The 14,358-nt window shown below is 37.7% G+C and overlaps 1 protein-coding gene across 1 annotated transcript in view; it reads right to left on the minus strand.

The window, feature by feature from the left end:
- Window positions 1-1,568: 1,568 nt before the first annotated feature.
- LOC124622221 (protein mesh) overlaps window positions 1,569-14,358 on the minus strand; it is a 264,311-nt gene continuing 251,521 nt past the window's right edge. Inside the window, exons 20-21 of the mRNA XM_047147873.1 lie at window positions 13,058-13,232; window positions 1,569-2,290 (exon numbers count right to left, since the gene is read on the minus strand). Coding sequence (XP_047003829.1) covers window positions 2,215-2,290; window positions 13,058-13,232 — 251 coding nt within the window. The 3' untranslated portion in view covers window positions 1,569-2,214. The remainder of the gene's footprint in view (window positions 2,291-13,057; window positions 13,233-14,358) is intronic.

Here is a 14,358-nt window from a genome sequence, read left to right on the forward strand (position 1 = left end):
AAATCTCACATCAGCTTCAGTTTCTATCTTGGTGGATTTGAGTTTCTTGTCTACTGCACAAATAAACCACCTCCATCTCCCATTACCCTGTCTTTTCAAGATACACTTAAATTTCCCTCAAAAATCTCACTGCTGTCAACTTCAAGTTTTCTGTAACTAGTAAAACGTAAGCTTCACAGATTTTTAGGAGAGCTTCAAACTCTGGCACTTTATTGTGGATGCTTTGGCAGTTTACCCCTACAGTTGTAATACTCTCACTTGTGGGAGGCATTCTTTTGGATATTACACCGACACTTATGGGTCTCCTACAGCTATTGTTATCTGGACTGAATGGTGAGTTACTTAATCTGAAAAACTCTTGTGTGTACCCCATACACAGTGAGCTATCTGTGCAGCAGCTTCTAATGTGTATTGCACACGTGACCCATTTAGGTGGATGTTGTAGTTATCAACCCTGTGGCACAAGCCTAAGAAGCCACAGCCTAGTTTGTCAGACAACCTTAGCATTCTCTGATTCAAGCCCTCCACTTGATTCAAAACCAGGGGGCACAATCGGTTCTGGGGACAATATTGCAGATTGTGAGGTTCATTGAAAGTAAACAATGAAAGCAATGTACTGCTGTCTTCAAGTTAAGTATTAAATAGTGTTTTTTAACACTTACCTTTCTGTAATAGTGTAAGAATTACTGGAAAGGCACTTTTATAAACTAAAATCTATGCAATTTATGAAAATATTACTGTGAAGTATTTCACAAGTCTGAAATATTTTGAATGCAAATGTTTGATGGGAAAGTGTTTGTGTTTCAATTGCTTTTCTCACCCTGGATTTTTATATCTTAGTTGCTTAAGGGAAGGAGGTGTTCTTCTAAAATCAGTTCCTCTTTCCTTCCTGTAGAAGAAGCATTGAAATTCTGAAATCTTGGATTAGTATTTATATTTTTAGTGTTTCTGTCAGCAACACTAGGAATTACTCGCCCTGAAGTTATGCACAAACCTAGACAGAAATTTTGTCTCACTATATTTTAGATGGCTTACTGAGAATTTCAGGCAGGAAGAGATTAGTAGGACAGATAAGACTCGGTTTCTATCACAAAACTATATAATACACTGAAAATTCATTTTTCTTTCATATACTCTCTCCTCTTTTTGATAGGCAGGAATGTGATGTTCATGAAAACTTAAGAATCTTCTGTATTTATATGTTTGTTTCTCAGTCCACTGCCCTCTTGAGTAGGCTCTTTACTCCACTTTCGGTTGTCATGTAATACTATTTTTGTGTGGCACATTGTAAGTATGAACTGGGAGTACATATTCTCTAACAAATAGTAAACAGCAACCACATAGCTGTTGTATACAGGTAATCAGTTTTGTGCTGTAAGGATTTAAAGCAGTGGTATTCTATTAATGATCAGAATATTTTGAAAGTTCTTCATCAAATTCTAAATTCAAAATTGAAATTACACAGAAATCTGGCATTCCAGCACCTGTCACAATTTGTCCAATGCAGAGTTGAAAATGAATGAAACTGCAATATTATACATTTACCTACAAATGAAGAACTACACATGTTAGAAAAAGTTTCATAATTTATTCGCATTTTGTACAGTCTAATTATTTCTTCGTCATGAGAAATATATATATAAATCTAGGGCAAAAAATTTAAAAGAAATTTAAAAGGTCATTTAAAAATATTTATATGCAAACAATATGAAAGATCTTTAGTTTGTACACTACAATCAGTTTCTTTAACAGTGTATTAAAAATAGGATACATTATCCACCACTCAGACAATATTCTGAAGACCCTAGAATAAATTTCACAAGAGTATGAAAATGTATGCAATTATGATAAAGTTAAACTTATTTTAAAATATTGTAGCAGTTAAAAATAAATATAGCTGATTGTGACAGTTACATTATCTCTATGACTCATTTCACAAACATATAAAAAAGATTGCATCATCATGAAAACATACAAACATTTTCATGAGTTCTGTTCTTTCATGTCCAGATAAGCTGTGATGCTCCTCTGAAACATCATAAAAATGTTTCAAACCTGTTCACTTTATTATCACTTGCATCCTGCACATACCTACACTATGGTACACACTGTACTGTGCTAATGGCAGGACATCTGCTAGAATCTTATCCAGCAGATAATCCAAGTATCTCTTTTTTGTGGCATTCTGCACTGAATGAGATATCAAATAGTTGTTTATTCAATCTCTGATTCCCTACTACTCAGTGCACGTAGTTCTGTTGCATTCTCAGGATGGCCCAGCTGCTTGGCTCTGCAAAAGGGAAAAAATATGATGTAAATATGACTGGTGCATGCCTGAACGACCTTTAGGAAAATTTTACTTATACAGCTATAGCTGTAGGTCTCATCTTTTGTTGAATTGTTTACTCATAACACTGCTACCATTGGAAATTGTATTTATGTCACTCTTAGCTGTTTTCACTATACTTGTTCCTTTAAAAAGTTTATTATTTGATTTATTCATTTGTGTACTAATTACAATCATAGACAGAATGACTTTCTCCCATAAGTCAGTCTTACCCCCAATAAAACTTAAGGTATTTAATTTCTCAAAATGCATAAAGTCCAGAACGTGAATAGCTGACTTTGTGGATTTGTCCCTGAAAAATAAAACTTATAAAACAATGTAGCTGGAGTAGGGTACCAAGTGTCTGGATCATAAAAATGTAATGAAAGAATCCTGACCTGGTCCTTAATGACAAAACAATTCCATCACTTACCCTTACTAAACTGGCAGCAGCCAGTTATTATTTCTCTCACCATCAGATAATAAGCGTGTTATAACTGTTCCACATCCACATTCCATAGGCTTCTTTCCCTTCTCATCATTTTTTCAGGTACTTCAACACATTTACAAGTTTATCCATACCACATAGTGGCCTGTGCCATTATTCACTTGCCTGACATATTTTTCGTATACATTCATACAGTTTTAATATCTGAATATATTGCAATATAAGATTTATTTGTTCAGAGTCTCTTTAGGCATTACAGTATGCCTGTATTTTGTATGATATAGTCTTCAAATGTCACATATCTTTGTACAATTGTCTTTGTACAATATGAATTCTCGCTGAAGTTGTGTGGAATGTCTGTTTAGTATTAAGTTATCTGACAATGGCCTAAGAAGCTGAAAGACACTTCATAATGAAATATTAAATAAATATTATTGTGGGACATTAATACTATGTATTCAAGTTCATAAAATCTCCATAGTTTGTTCTGTCCATTATGAGAAAAAGAACTGAGCACAGATAACTACAAGATTAGCCTCATATCTATCCTCTGAGCTGAGACAGATTGTGTACGCCACTGTGCTTCATCCTACATCAGCATGGCAACTAACAAAGCTGTCTGTCAGCAAGAATGGCCACCAACAAACTGTGGCCAAGAAACAGCTGCACTAACCAGTTGCTCAGCATGCTGCCAAACACAATGTTCTTCATTTTTATGACTTCTTCACAGCATGGTCCATCTGGATCCTTCCTAAGAATACCAGCTTTTCTGAATTGTGAAGGGGGAACTCTACCTGGAATACATACGACATTCCCATAATGCTCCTGATGTCAACCTTCATTAGTCATTGTCCTTCACTCATTTATACCCTTCAATGTTCCCTCTGCACAGCCTTCTATTCCACAAGCATACCCACAATGTTTTTACTCCTTTTCCAGCACTCCCCCCCCCCCCCCCCCCCCCCACACACACACACACCAACTGTCTAGCCTCCCATCTGTACCTAGCTGCACTACCCTCTGTCCACCTTATCCCTGTATGTTCCTTACTCTACCACTCAGATTGCTTCTCCCATTATGCACAGTTGCTTGCAGTCTGGGCCCGGCAGCCAGAGACAGTGGTTTTGTGTGTGTGTGTGTGTGTGTGTGTGTGTGTGTGTGTGTGTGTGTGTGTGCATGTGTGCGTGCATGTTTGTGTGTGATTTGAGTTGCATTTGCTTGAATGTGTGTGTGTGTGTGTGTGTGTGTGTGTGTGTTGTCTATTTGAGAAAATAGGCCTTCTGGCCAAAAGCTTACATGTTGAGCAGTCTTTCTGTTATCAAATTTTCAAATGCTAGAGCACAGCAATCAGTTGTCCTTTCAGGTTTTGTTAGGCAAATCTAAATTTTGGCTAGTACCAGCCAAAATTCCATGGTATCAATGCATGTCCTAGTACATCAGTTCAGGCTTCTGTCACAGTTTGTTCAAGACTACTCTTTCTGTTACGCCTGTCTGTGACTCAACATCTCTGCTATACGGTGAGTAGTGATCTCTCCTTTCCATATACTGTCAAACTAATACTTAAATTATTTATGACTAAAGCACTAGGCCTAGAACATTATGTGTGGTATGAGAAGTACCAACAGAGAGAGGCACTCCCTTCAGCTTATGTATAGTATTTGCAAATTTTTATGTTTTAAATAGTGGTCCAAATGTTTAGTTTCTGTACTTTGGCAGGTTAAAAAAGGTGTATAATGGGTTGTAAATGGCTGCTGTAGGTAATTCTGTTCTCAGGTGCCATAGAGGTAATTTGTGTGTGTTGAAAGTCTTTTTGGGTGAATTTGAACTTGTAAGGCATTAGGTTTTGTGTGACAAGTGGCCACATGATACTTTAACATTTGCTGGGAATTAGAATAGTTCGGTACTAAACTGGACTTTCAATCTGGCAGCCAGTCTCAAAGTTTTTGAGTGTCTGGTGATGTGCAGCTTCAGACTTTGGATCATTTCAGCTGAATTTGTGGATTGCTATGGGTTGTAAGGCTATATATATCAATACTATACCTATCAGATCAAATATACTCTTACTCACTTTTGTTTTATGTAGTAGCATTCATGATACAGGGATATTACAAGTAGGGCATGGTTTGTCACATTCTAAAATTTTTGACATGTACATTAGTCAGTCAAGCCCAAGCAAGCCTGCAGGCCATGTCCCAGTTTCTCATGTTACGTGTGATTGTGTGTAAAAGTGAGATAGTTTCCTGGAAAGATTAATATCAGGACCAGTCATATCAATGTGACCATCACCTGTGTTCAACATCAACATGCATAAACCATTCGCAGATGGCAGGTGGTGGCACCAGCAGTCGACGATATATAAAGTGTGTTGGGGGTGGATGCTGAAAACAGTGCAGCCGTTGTCACAGTGCAGGAATGGAGCAATTTATCTGATGTCAAAAAGGGCATGATCTTTGGCTAACAGGCAAATGGTGGAAGCATTTCCGAAGCAGCGAAGTTTGTAAAATGTTCATATGCAGCTGTGGTTAAAGTATACCATGCATGGCAAAATGTCGCAATCTAAAACCATCACCAAGGCAACTGTGGTGCACTATGGGCCATACGTAACACAGGTGAACAAAGGCTGCACAGGTGTGTACAGGTGAATGGACACGCGACTGTTGAGCAACTGACTGCCCAAATGAAGCAAGGGGCTAGTTCGCCCCTACACACAGTTTGTTTTTCCTCAGCATGGTGGCATCTACCAGCAAGGCAATACCACACTGTGCATAGGTGTGTGGTTCGAAGAACACCAGGATGAGTTTACCATACTCTCCTGGTCACCAAACTATCTGGATTTAAGCCCAGTTGCGAATATGTGGGACCACCTCAATCAGGCTGTTTATGCCATGAATCCTCAACTGATAAACGTAGTGCAAATGGCCACTGCACTGGATTTGGCATGACTCCACATGCCTACCAGTCTCTTTTGGAACCTCACTGACTCTCTTCCAGCACATAGCGCAGCTCCCACATTGCAAAAGATGGTTATCCAGGCTTTTGCAAGGTGGTCACAGTAATGTGATTGGACAGTGTATGTGTGATATAATATCATTTCTGTATTAATTTAGACAATTTTGAATATTTACAATCAAATCTGAGCCATCATAATGAGCAAGGCACAGGAGTGCGTGTTGTGATAAAATCACTACCAAAAGTGCATACTCTGAGGAACGGGTTTAGTTTCATAACTTGTTGTTGTTGTAGTCTTCAGTTCAGAGACTGGTTTCATGGATCTCTCATGCTACTCTATCCTTTGCAAGTTTTTTCATCTCCAAGAGAAAGTTGGTGATTGAAATTTTGTAAATAGATCTCGGTGCAAAGAAAACCGCCTTTGTTTTACTGACTGCCACTCCAACTTGCATATCATATCAGTGACACTCTCACCTCTATTGCGCGATAAGACGAAATGAGCTGCCCTTTTTTGCACTTTTTCGATGTCCTCCGTCAATCCCACCTGGTAAGGATCCCATACCGTGCAACAATATTCCAGCAGAGGACAGACAAGTGTAATGTAGGCTGTCTCTTTAGTGGGTTTTTTGCATCTTCTAAGTTTTCTGCCAACAAAGCACAGTCTTTGTTTTGCCTTCCCCACAATATTATCTATGTGGTCTTTCCTATTTAAGTTGCTCATAATTGTAATTCCTAGGTATTTAGTCAAATTGACAGCCTTTAGATTTGTGCAATTTATCGTATACCCAGAATTTATCGGATTTCTTTTAGTATCCATGTGGATGACCTCACACTTTTCTTTTTTTATTGCCAATTGCCACTTTTCGCACCATACGGAAATTCTCTCTAGTTCATTTTGTAATTGGAATTGATCATCTGATGATTTTACTAGACAGTAAATTACAGCATCATCTGCAGACAATCTAAGGGGGCTGCTCAGATTATCGTCCAGATCATTTATGTACATCAGGCACAGCAGAGGGCCTATGACACTACCTTGCGGAACGCCAGATTTAATTTCTGTTCTACTCAATGATTTACCGTAGATCACTATGAACTGTGACCTCTCTGAGAGGAAATCCCGAATCCAGTCACGCAACTGAGATGATACTACATATGCACACAATTTGATTAATAGTCACTTGTGAGTAACGGTATCAAAAGCCTTCTGGAAATCTAGGAATATGGAATCGATCTGAGATTCCTTGTCGACAGCACTCATTACTTCATGGGAATAAAGTGCTAGCTGTGTAGCACAAGAACAATATTTTCTGAATCTGTGTTGGTTATGTATCAATAAGTCATTTTCTTTTTCAAGGTGATTCCTAATGTTCGAGTACAGTATATGCTAAAAAAATCCTACTGCAAATTGAGGTCAGTGATATGGGTCTGTAATTCAATGGGTTACTCCTATTTCCTTTCTTGAATATTGGTGTAACCTGTGCTACTTTCCAGTTTTTAGGAACAGACCTTTCGTCAAGTGAGCAGTTGTATATGATTGCTAAGAAAGGTGCTATTGTGTCTGCATACTCTGAAAGGAACCTGATTGGTATACCATCTGGACTGGAAGACTTGCCTTTCTTAAGTGATTTGAGTTGTTTCACAACACCTAAGATATCTACTTTTATGTCACTCATGCTAACAGCTGTTCTGGTTTTGAATTCTGGAATATTTACTTCGTCTTCTTTCGTGAAGGAATTATGGAAAACTGCATTTAGTAACTCCGCTTTAGGGGCACCTTCATTGGTAACATTTCTATTGCTATTGCCACAGTGACAGTATTGACTGTCTTTGCCACTGGTGTACTTTACATACAACCACAATCTCTTTGGGTTTTCTACCATATTTTGAGACAATGTTTCATTATGGAAACTATTAAAAGCATCTCGCATTGACGTCTGCACTAAATTTCAATCTTTCTGAAACTTAGCCTGTCTTGGGGATTTTGTGTTGTTCTGAATTTGGCATGCTTTTTTCATTGCTTCTGCAACAGTGTTCTGATGTGTGAATCAGTCTCGTCTATTATTAACTTATGCGGTATGAATCTATCTATTGCTGTCAATACTGTGTCTTTGAATTTGAGCCATATCTGATCTACGCTTACATAATTAGCTTGGAAGGAATGGAGACTCTCTCTTAGGAAGGTATCAAGCAAATTTTTATCTGCTGTTTTAAGTAGATATATTTTGCATTTATTTTTAGTGGTTTGGTTGATATGGTTTTAAGCCTCACTACAATGACCTTGTGTTCACTAATCCCTGTATCCATCATGACACTCTCTATTAGATCAGGATTATTTGTGGCTAAGAGATCAAGTGTGTTTTTGCAACCATTTACAATTTGTATGGGCTCATGAACTAATTGTTCAAAATAAATCTCAGAGAAAGCATTTAGTACAATTTTGGAAGATGATTTCTGTCTTCCACCGGCTCTGAACATGTATTTTTGCCAACAAATTGAGGGTATATTGAAGTCTCCACAAATTATTACTGTATGAGTGGGGTACTTATTTGTAATAAGATTCAAATTTTCTTTGAACCGTTCAGCTATTACATCATCTGAGTCTGGGGGTCGGCAGAAGGAGCCAATTGTTATTTTGGTACGGCTGTTGAGTATAACCTCTACCCATAGTAATTCACAGGAACTATCTATACCAAACTTTTTAAAGCTGAAGAGGATGTTCCCGACAGCTTGGGTGCATCGGATTTTTGATTGTACAGAAAGAGCACTACTCCGAGAAAGGATACATTACACAAGACAAGAAATGGATTCTGTTGACCATAAATTAATGAAACTGTACTTATCCCTTGCTACTGAGGTACAGATAGATCTGTGGAATAAAACAGATTACCTTACATTTACATATATGGAAGCTGTGATGGAAACAACTACTACTAGACATAAGAAAAAGTTTGTGAAGTTACAAATTAATTAGCAGCTACAATCAATATGGTGATGTCTGATACTGTTGCTAACATGTCAGAGAGAGTGTTATCTCAAGATGAGATTTATGTCCTTGCAAAAGGAGGAAACTACGCTATAACACCTAACAGAGTAAAAGTTGAAGATATTATTGCAAATATAGAAGCAGGTATTCGAAATCTCCCCAAGGAAATTGCAAATGCAATTCGAATCAAAACCACCAGGGTCTTATCCCACAGTAAACCTTTGGAAAGTAATTTAACAAAGGCAAAAGGAAGGCTCTCAGAGATTTAAATGCAGATGAAGAGATAGTGGTTCTTCCTGCTCATAAAGGGAATGCTACAGTTGTTATGAATACAGAGGATTATCAAAGCAAAATTTTGAACCTTTTAACCGCAGAACAGTACAAAAAGTTCTGAAGGCCCTACAGCCAGCATACCAAGGAAACAAATAGTCTGATTAAGTCATCTACCACTACTATAAAAGAAGATAAAAGAGATTTGTTGAAGAGTGAAGCTATGTGTCCTAGACTGTACGGTGTACCCAAAATACATAAAATAGATTTTCCTTTGAGACCCATAATTAGTGCCATCAGTTCTCCCACGTACAAAATAGTGAGATATCTAGCAAGTCGTTTACAACCATACAGTGGGAAAACTGACTCACATATAAAAGACTCGAGTCACTTTATTGAGAAACTTGAAGGACTACTTCTAACTCCTGAAGACATTCTTGTAAGTTTTGACATAGTGTTCTTATTCACTATGATTCTAATCAATGAAGTTATGATTTTCATAACAGCTATTTTTCCTGGAGATTTGACTGCTCTTTTTAGACATTACCTTACATCAAGTCAGTTCCAGCAGGATGATGAATTTTATGAGCAACTTGACAGTGTAGCAATGGGTAACCCATTAGGTCCTGTGATTACTAATTTCTATATGGAGAAAGCAAATAAGAAATCATCTCGGTGGTATTGGTTTGTAGATGACACATTTGTGGGTTGGCCCCATGGTAGAGAGCCTTTGAATGAATTCTTTGATTATCTAAATAAAATTAATCCAAAAATCCAGTTCACTGTGGAAATGGAAAATAATAATAGAATATATTTCTTGGGTGTTTTAGTTATGAGACAATCTGATGGAAGTTTGGAACATAAAGTTTTTTGGAAAGTAACACATGCCAACAGACGTTTGCATAAAAATTCCAATCACAACAAAAGAGAGGTGTCATTAAAAGTATTGTTGGTAGAGCCAAGCAGATGTGCACATCGGAACACCTGGATGTTGAAATAAAATATTTGAAGCAGGCCTTTAAGAAAAATGGCCACTCAGGGAAAGAGGTAAAGAAAATTTTGCAACCAAGGAACGGAAGACCGAAGGACAAGGATGAACCACAATGACGGAAAAATGCAGTTTCTTTCCCTTTTATTAAAAAAGTAATGGATCAGATCGGTAAGATTTTACAGAAACATGACATCAGACCGGTCTTTAGACGAACAAAGAAACGAAAACAAGTACTCTGATCTATGAAGGATAAACACCCTCCTCTGTCGACATGTGGTGTATACAAAATTCCGTGTACGTGTGGTAAAGTTTATAATGGAACTACCAAGAGGAGCATAAATACATGACTAAAAGAGCATACAAGTCTTTGCCAACTAGGAGAAATAGATAAATCAGCTGTAGCAGATCATGATATTCAGTCAGGAAACCACGAAGTGAAGTTTTCTGTAACAGAATTCTTATCTACAACATCAAATTATTATCTACAACTATGCAGAGAAGCCACTGAAATTTATAAGCATCAGCATAATTTTAACAGAAAAGTGGAGGCAATGAAACTTAGCAACATATGGAGAGTAGCTCTGCAGAACCGCTTCATAAGTTGATCTTTGACAAGATGACAATCGAAAATGTAGTTTTATCTTTGACAAGGATTATCTCTGCTCATCACATGTTACTTAGACCATGCCCCCTTTCCTACAGTATATATGTCACTCTCAGACGTCTGACCAGTCAGTCGACAAGACTTGGTGGAAGACTGCTTCTGAAGGTGTCCAGTGCAGTCCTTGACAAAACGTGAGGAACAGAAGAGTTTCTTGGACCACGAACTCACATTCCAAAAGGTTTATCAGCAGCTATGTCATCCAGTCATGAAAGCCTTCATTCTATGATTAAATAATTTTACCCTGCAGGATCATGTATGACACTAATATTTAGCAGTGAGTTTAGTTGCTGGGCATAAAGCAGATGATGTAAGAGTCAACCATACGACAGTAGCAAAGTAGCTATTTAAAATTGAGTGGTACATTTGCCCAACAATGTGTTGCATTCATTTGTCTCTTTGGTGAAAGGCAATTGTACATGAAACTGTTCCATCACAAGGAGACTGGTGTAACATATGGTGGTCCAAAATTTTATGTCACCGTCTCTCTACCCTCTTTTCCGGCCAAATACTGGTGATGAAAATTTCTTCCTCCACCAAGATTTGGACATGCTACTTTTCAGTAATGTAAAACTGCACTGATGTTCATTATTGGTCATGGCTATGGAGGTGAGTGCTAAGTGTGACAACAACTCATTGTGTGTCAGTCATACAGATTCTCACCTGTTCCAGAGTAAAAAGTTTTTACATAGAGCTGAATGGTGTTCTACATGGCTGGCTTTCTTAAAACATCATATTGCACCAAAGCCATTTGTAATTCATATTGTGCAAGACTTATTCGTACTTTTGTGTACTGCCACTGCAATCAGACATATTATTTTAAATTTATTACAGTTCAATAAAGACAGTATTGTGGATTATTTGAAGTAATTACTATCTGATAACATTTTAGACAGCACCACAATTATTTGCTAATATGCACTGATAGATCTAAATTAATAAGTTTGATACATGCTCCACAGATCATTTTCATGATAAAAAATATGATGTGGACCATGTCAACTGAGCAAACATTGGATGCTTATTTTAAAAATGGCCACATGCTTGCCATTTATAGAATTTTTCTGTATATATGACTAATTATTTCTATTCAATAATTGGTATATAATACAATAGGAATTGTTAATGAGAAATTCCTTCACTCTACATTTTAAAAAAATTCTGTTATATATCAGTCATTTTTTTACATGGGTTGAACATCATAGAGTTTTAAAACTACATATTTCATATGTCAACAGTATCTGAGACATTCTTGTCTACTTATAACAGCTGTATAAAGAGATGTCAGTCTGCTGGGCACCAGGGTAAGTAGAAATTGAGGAAAACAAACTGGCAGATTCATCATTCAAAGACACTTGTATGTTTTGTACTGTAGTACTCTGTGCCATCTATCTACACACCCTGAGTAGTCTGTAGAACAATTGCTACACTGCTAATACTAGGGTCATGTGTCAGAGGGTGAAGAGCGATTGAATGGAGTGATAATAAGAGGCAACTTGTGAAGTCAGTTGCCATATGGTGACATATCTCCTTTCAGACAGTCAAATAAGATGTAATGCTGGTAACATGCCTCTGTTTATAGCTCTGGCATTTAATTCATGAATTCTTTCACTAGTGGGACGACACAACAGTGTATATAGCCTGTGGCATACATTGCTATGCCACATTTCAACTCAATGTACCTCATTTTCTAATAAGGTTAAAGGCCATAGTTTTTTCTTTTTATATATTTTTAGCAACAATATAGATCATTTTCTGCCACATCTAATTACCTAATTTTCAAAATCCCATTAAAACTATTCTTCCTTATGTTTTGAAATATAATATAATTGGGTGGATAAAAAATCTGCTCACCAAGTGGCAGCGGGAGAAAACTGATGTGAAAGTTATGGAAATGTACAAGCTTTTTGAGCCAGTGACTCCTTCTGGCAGAAAGGTTGAGGGAAAAGGAAGAGGGGCGAAGGAAAGTGACAGGCAAGGTTTATGAAACACAGAGAATTGTGGAAAAGTCATCCAGAAGCCTTGGTTGGGCGAGAGTTACTGGATGGGATGAGAAGAAAAAGACTTTCCTTCTCATCCCATCCAATAAGCCTCCCTTGACCTGGAATTCTGGGCAACTTCTCTGTAACTTCCCCCTTTCCTAAACCTCATCAGCCCTTTTTGTTCATCCCTTTTCCTTTCCCTTCCACCCTTCTTGCAGGAGGAGCAGTTGGCACCAAAGGCTTGAACATTTCCATAACTTTTATATGTGCTGTCTCCTGCCGCCACTTGGCAAATAGATCTTCTATCTATCTAATTATATTATATTTTCAAAAATAGATTACTTTAATTCATATGTTAGCTCTTCTTTATGTTTTCATACATAAAATGTCTGCATGAACTGCCAACCAACTTTAAACCCATCAAGCTAACAGATGTTTATATACCTTGCGTATGCAGCCTGCTTCTGTTCTGCTTCTTCTTCTTCAGCTTTCTGTTGCTCTACATTACGTTTTACAATTCTGTAACCAGCATAAATCAGCAGGAGCACAATTGGCACAGCCACTGCCAGAATGATTCCCCAAGTCACAGCTGCCTGCCGTGATGCGTATTCCTGTTGACCTGTTAGAAAGAGTTTCAATACAAATTAGTTTGTTAGTTACCTTGGCACATAATGCTATACATTAACAACATAAGTCATGCACTTATTTAACCACATTTGCCATTTTCTCTCTACACAGCCTGTAAGAAATGTATGGATTTACCCATTCATTTTGCTGGTATCTAACTCAGTCACAGAGAATATGATGTCTAGATAAAAATATGAAGCAAAATCAAATTTGAATTGACCAGCAAGAAACATGATCAGTATCAGGTAGACATTGCCTTCTGCACATCTCTTCGGCCAGTATATCAAACCCCTCCAACCTCAAAAACATTCCTCTGTTTTGGTTCTGAAGTATGTATAGCACGATGCATAAAATATGATAAATGGATTGGATAAAGATTACATAACATATTGACAGGTGTCAATACCAGTCCTCCCTATCTGTAGCGATTAATGTGATACTGTACTGATCATTACTTATCTACAGGAGGCACACTTAACACTACTGCCAATAGAAGCACATAAAGATAGAAAGTAACTTTCCTTCTTTTCAAGACCTCAGTGTCCTTATTCAGGGAGGAAATAGGAATTGGTTGGTGGAGGCTGTCTGCGCCGCAGATGAGGGAGCACCTACAGTGGGTATGGGATTGGTGCTGTTCTGGTGCAAATTTCAGATGAAAAAGAGAAGGTAATAGGAAGGAGAAGGTTAGATGAAGGTGTAAGTAGATGAATGACGAACACTAACTTCACTTAACGAAGGTTTATTCAGCACTGGCACATACAAGAGCACGGTGTGACATGGCTCCAGCCAGAATACATACAGTATATATACAGCTACAGAACATTCCAGTACAATGATTCTTGCCATTTGTGGATACTTCTAGAATGTCCTCGAACCAAATATAGAAATTGAAATTTTTGAGTTCAAGTGAGTTTTGAACTCAAGACCGTCCATGCAACAAGCTAGTATCATAACCACTACGCTACAGCAACTGCACTAGTTGGCTTTTTCTGTGACATTGGTCCCTCCTTAAGAGAACAGCGTCTCAGTGCTACATCCTCCTAGTCCGGGAACAAATCATTGGTCCTGCATACTCTGATTCCCGATGACTGATATTCAACCTGGCAGTGATCTTCTTA

Source organism: Schistocerca americana, chromosome 7 (genome assembly GCF_021461395.2).
Source record: "Schistocerca americana isolate TAMUIC-IGC-003095 chromosome 7, iqSchAmer2.1, whole genome shotgun sequence".
NCBI classification, from domain to species: domain Eukaryota; kingdom Metazoa; phylum Arthropoda; class Insecta; order Orthoptera; family Acrididae; genus Schistocerca; species Schistocerca americana.